The 5704-nt window shown below is 34.4% G+C and overlaps 1 protein-coding gene across 1 annotated transcript; it reads left to right on the top strand.

Moving 5' to 3' along the window:
- The first annotated feature begins 3135 nt into the window (after window positions 1-3135).
- On the top strand, window positions 3136-5704 carry LOC18436943 (U-box domain-containing protein 26). The gene has a single exon (XM_006847163.3). It carries the CDS (start codon window positions 4366-4368, stop codon window positions 5566-5568), a length of 1203 nt encoding a protein of 400 aa, XP_006847226.1. The 5' UTR covers window positions 3136-4365; the 3' UTR covers window positions 5569-5704.

Raw genomic sequence — 5704 nt, forward strand, 5'->3', positions numbered from 1 at the left:
AGACTGGTTGATAGATTTCAGTGTGTGTGGAGAAGAGAGAGAGAGTTTGTCAACTGTTCTAAAAAAAGAGAGAGATTGATTCCTGACTCGGTCATAAAGAAATAAACTTGTAGATGGATTTTGAGGATTTGCAAGAATTTTTTTGGAAATATAAAGGCAAGAAGCAAAGACCAGCAACTAGCAAATAGAAATAAGAAAAGAAGGCCGGCCTGCATTTTTCTACAACGTTGTTTGAATAATTATTTTATTTTATTTTATTGATTTCCATTTTCCATTTTTCTCACGAGACTTTTGTGAGTGAGGCCACTTGGACTCGAGCGAGTGACTCTATTGGTGTGCCGCAATCTCTCGTTGAGTGTACAAATTGGGATACATAAAATTTTTCAAATTCAAAAAGTCCTAAAAAATGTCGGATTGTTTTATAAAAAAAAATTATCGTTAATATACATTAGTTTTAATAATAATGGAAAAAAAATCTAAACTTCTCAAAACCTCGTCCACACCTTCTTCTTTTTTTTCAATTTTTCCAATTGTTTGGATGAAAATGCCCTTTTACCGTAGTCTTTCTACCGTAAAGACATTGATAGAATTACGGTACTTCGAGTACGATAATACCTTGAAAATATATTACGGTACTTATAATACTGTAATTCCAATAACTTCAATTAGCATTACGATACGTACTGTAAAACTATGGAAGCCAATTACCGTAAAAATTAAAACCCATTTAGCACCGTAAAAACTAATCCATGTTATAGGGCAACATTTTCTCCTTATTATATTTATTTCTTTCATCTCTATTTTTTTTATGCTTATCTCTTATTTCTCTCTTTCATTTTTTTAATATTTATCTTTTCTTTTCTCTAAATCTTTTCTTTCCCTAACTGGGATATTTGGTGGTGTCCAAATTGACCCGTAGAGTAAGATTGTAGAGAGAAAAATAAAAGATAAAAAAGAATGAGAGAGAAGAATAGATAAATATGAAAAAGAATGAGAGAGAGAAAGAATTGATGAACATAAAAAGAATTAGAGATAAAATCGATAAATATAAATAGAATGAGAAAAGTGTTTACGGTATTTTAAATGGCATAAAAACTTTTTTATTTATCTATTTTATCTCTAATTTCTTTTATATAGATCTATTCTTTCTATCATTATGAGAAAATTGTTTACGCCATTTTAAATGCTCTATAACATAGAGATAGAAAGAATAGATCATCTAAAAAAAATTAGAGATGAAATAGATAAATATAAAAAGGGTTTATGCCATTTTAGCGGTAAACATTTTCTCATTGTATTTATACTTATCTGTTATCTCTAACCCTTATCACTATTTTTTCTCTAATTCTTTTTCATAGTTATCTCTTCTTTCTCTCTCATTCTTTTTTATCTCTTTTTTCTCTCTACAATCTTACTCTACGAGCCAATTTGGACACGGCCAAATATCCCAAGGAGAGAAAAGATTTAGAGAGAGAAAGAAGAGATAAATATCAAAAAAAATGAGAGAGAAAGAAGAGATAAATATCAAATAGAATGAGAGAGAGAGAAATAAGAGATAAAGGTAAAACAAAAAATAGAGATGAAAGAGATAAATATAATAAAGAAAAAAAGTTTTACGGCATTTGAAGTGCCGTATAACATGGGTTAGTTTTTACTCCAGTAAAATGGGTTTTAGTTTTTACGGTACTTAAAATACGTAATGATAATTGAAGTTATTACAGTATTTAGTTTTACGGTATTACGGTACTCTTATTTTCAAGGTATTACGGTACTTGAAGTACCGTAATTCTATCAATGCCTTTGTGGTAGAAGACTATTGTAAATGATATTTTTGTTCAAAAAATCGTGAAAATTGGGAAAAAAAGGTGTGGTTGAGGTTTTGGGAAGTTTGGGCTTTTGTTTTTTCCAATTTTGTTAAAAGTAAGGTATATTAGCGATTATTTCCCTTCTACAAATCTTTTGTATATGATTTTAGATTTTTTTGGCCAAAATTGATGTGTATTTCTTCCTTATTTTTGTATTTTTTCTTAAATTTTGTAAAATATCCTCAACTACAAATTTTTTTAATCTATTTTTCTATACTTTTTAAATTTTAATCAAACTTTTCTAAGCTTGTTTTTAGTTTTATTTTATTTTTACTACCTTTCTTCTTTCCATGTTTTTAAATTTTTATAATTTATCTAAGGGTTTTCACCTACATATGAATCTACTCGGATTTGGCATGTTCTAGCCAGTTTTTTGACAGAAGCAGTCGATTAGGTCAGAGAGCTAACTGGAATGAGCCCCACCTTTTATTTTTTATTTTTTAAAAATTTTTGTTCTCTAAATTTTTAGAATTTCTATTTGTCGATTCACTCAGCTGAATCGTTGATACATGCTGTCGAACCACCGAACCAAACCAGTTTCTAGATAGGCGATCCAGGTCACGAATCCATTTTTTTAAAGAAAAAATTTATATAAGGTTTCAACATTAAAATGTAAAATTAAGGATGCACCTCAAAAATTCACCGGGAAAGGTTGTTTAATGTTGACAAACCATCAAATTGATCATCTCGACATCAAGATGTATGAGTACAAAAAAAAAAAAAAAAAAAAGAGTATTTAAAATAGTTCATCTTGCAACACATTTTCTAGACTGTTCATTTTCAAAATTTTCATATGTTTATAGATCTACTTGATTTTAACCATTTTTGGAGTTTAAAATCTTGTAGTTCTAAAAATATTTTGCACCAAAATTTCATGTTATGATAAAATTTGGAAACGCACCTTAATTGGATTGTTTAAGATTGCAACCTTAAATAAACCCCACCTTTTTTTCAAACCTTGCTTTCCCTTATAAAAGAGCCTTTTATATATATATATATATATATATATATATATATATATATATATATATATATATATATATATATATATATATATATATATATATATATATAGTCCAATGGACGGCCCGAATTAACCAAACACTCATATTCCGAATATGTACAGATATTCCTTACCACCAGCAATATATTCATGTGACCACACACAAAAGTATTTTTGGGAACCTTTGACCATTGAATTATTGGATTTTTTGTTTTCTTTGAACAGAAACAGTTTGCCATTTAACTTGACACCCCTCTTCTTGTGAAGGCCTGCCCCAAAGACGTAACTGCCCGCCTTCTTTATGTCCCCTTTTCTCTCCATATTTTATGGTACTGCTCGTAATGGCCATGGATTTATTGTAGTCCTTAAGGTCACCCTCTCTCTCTCATTTATTGTAGTCCTCAAGGCAACTCTGTCGTTCTCTTATTTATTGTAGTCCTTAAGGTCACTCTCTCTCTTTCTCTATAGCTTTTCAGATTACTTTCAACCGTATCTTTTTGGGTTTAGACTTTTTCAATCTTTTCACTTGAACTAAATCGCACGTTCTAATAGGTGTTGTACTTGTCGGCACTATGAATTATCAGCCCACCTAAGTCTACTCCCTTTCATTTTACTGTCTATTGGTGCCGCCTAAATTTTCTCGAATAGATTCATTTCAAATTCTATCCATTCTTATCTTGTCACTCATCTATTTCAACATTCTCATCTCCGCTACCTCAAACTCAAGATGTTATGGGAGAGAGAGTAGCTGGAGTTTGAACACTAATTGTGGAAACGATCAGTTGGATCTTCAGGTGCATAGTGTGACTGGTAGAAGCAGTAGTTGTCATGCTCAAATTGCTTGATCAACAAGCACAGAAAGCAGCAATGGATCAGCAAGCCTCAGGAATATATAAATTTTAGGTCTTCACCGAAGACATAAATACAGTCAAGACATCCGAGAAAAACAAAATGACACTTGGAAGAGCCAATATTCAGCAGCTCGCAGATTGGAATAGACATGATCGAGTAACAAAACAAACAAACTCAATCATACAAAATTTTTTCAAAGCTGATTTATTGTAGTCCTTAAGGTCTCTCTCTCTTAGTTGCCAAGTTTTATTGTACCTATCTGGTTGGCTGTAATAATATTGTAGTCCTAAGGTCTCTCTCTTGCTCTTTAATTGTTTTGTTGTAGTGCTCTTGTAGCATTATTGTAGTCTTCTCTAGGAGTTCAAGTGGGTCACACTGGCTGAAAAGAGAAACACTTCTCAATTGTTTCCAATTTCTGTTACCCTCTGTCAGCCCACTTTCCCTGATAAGATCTCCATTCTCCAATCCAATTTCTCTCTCTCTCTCTCTCTTTTGTCCTTGATTCTACCTCAAATAAAGCAGATACTCTTTCCCCTAACTATCTCTCCCTTCAGTGGTTACTGTAAGACTGTAGCAAAGCCCACTTTCTCTTTCACATTTTGTGAGATCAACCCATCTTCCAGCTCTTGTTTCTCTCATGTGTAAATGAGTATCCCCCATCTGTTCAGGTGTCCAATTAGTCTTGACCTTCTCACTGATCCAGTCATCTTAAGCACAGGCCAAACCTATGACAGAGCAAGCATTGAGAAATGGCTCTCTTATGGAAACCAGACTTGCCCTGTAACAATGCAGAAACTCCATGACTTCTCCATGATCCCCAACCATACGCTTCGCCAACTTATTGATCGATGGCTTCTTTGTGAACTCAAGAACCCGGGTTCAATTGCTCGTGACAGTTCGTTGGAATCACTGAAACAAATCCTCGAATCTCAACAGCCTCCGACGCTGGAATTGATGCAAAAGATCAGATCTTTATCTGCTGAATCAGATGAAAACAGGGTCTCCATGGTTCAAATGGGGTACCTCCCTTTGCTCCTTAAAATCATGTTTACAGATCATTCCATGAAGTACTTTCTCTCTATAGAAAACTCATGCATTGCAGAGGAAGCACTTGATGCCGTGCTGAACCTCTTACCGAACAGTCAATTGGGTCCTCTACTTTTACTAAGAGAAGCCTCTGCCATGAATGCTTTGCTTGTTTTGTTAAAGGGTGGCACCATGAAGATCAAAATTAGCATATGCCAACTAATGGTCGCCATATCTTCATCTCATGACCTCAAAGAGCTTTGTTATGAAATTGGGCAAAACCAAGTCATATTGCAGGGTCTAATCAGCGTTATGCAACACAGCCATCATGTGGGTGCACTCAATGCTGGAATTAGGGCCCTCTCTAGCCTTGCTCTCTCTCTTACAACTGTTGAAATCACCATCGAAGCTGGCATAATTGATAGTTTAGTAGAATGCGTGATGCAAGCCGATAAGAGCAATGTGTCCCTAGCTTTGGCCGCAATCGAACACCTCTCTAGAATTGAGAGTGGGAAGAAGGTTTTGAGAGAAAATCCTCTGGCGATTCGGGTTCTCGTGAAGTTGGTTTTCAGGGTCTCGGATCACGAAGGGAGTGAGAATGCAATTGGGTGTCTTCTGGTCATATGTGAAGAGTCCTTGAGTGCACAAGAGGTAGCCATTAACGAAGGGATTCTAACACAGCTCTTGCTTCTTTTGCAGAGCCAGTGCAACAGTAGGGCAAAAACTAAGGCGAGGGTCCTGCTCAAACTGCTCAGATCCAAGCGGGTTGTGGAGCCTTGCATGTTTGGAAGTTCGCACCCAAGATTGATTCCATGGAGTTAGTACTGATTTTTTTTTCCATGTTTTTTTTCACTTTGCCCTGTGCAGTTGAAATGTGTATCTAGTATTAAACAATGCATCCGGGTTTGTAATGCATTGCCTTTGTCAATTACAAATATGGTGCCACGATATTTGGAAA

Source organism: Amborella trichopoda, chromosome 11 (genome assembly GCF_054954075.1).
Source record: "Amborella trichopoda isolate Santa Cruz 75 chromosome 11, AtrichopodaSantaCruz75HAP2 v2.0, whole genome shotgun sequence".
In the NCBI taxonomy this organism is placed as follows: domain Eukaryota; kingdom Viridiplantae; phylum Streptophyta; class Magnoliopsida; order Amborellales; family Amborellaceae; genus Amborella; species Amborella trichopoda.

Bases quoted from the DNA above. Each gene is read 5' to 3' on its own strand.
- LOC18436943 (XM_006847163.3), top strand. From the start codon at position 4,366: ATGAGTATCCCCCATCTGTTCAGGTGTCCAATTAGTCTTGACCTTCTC.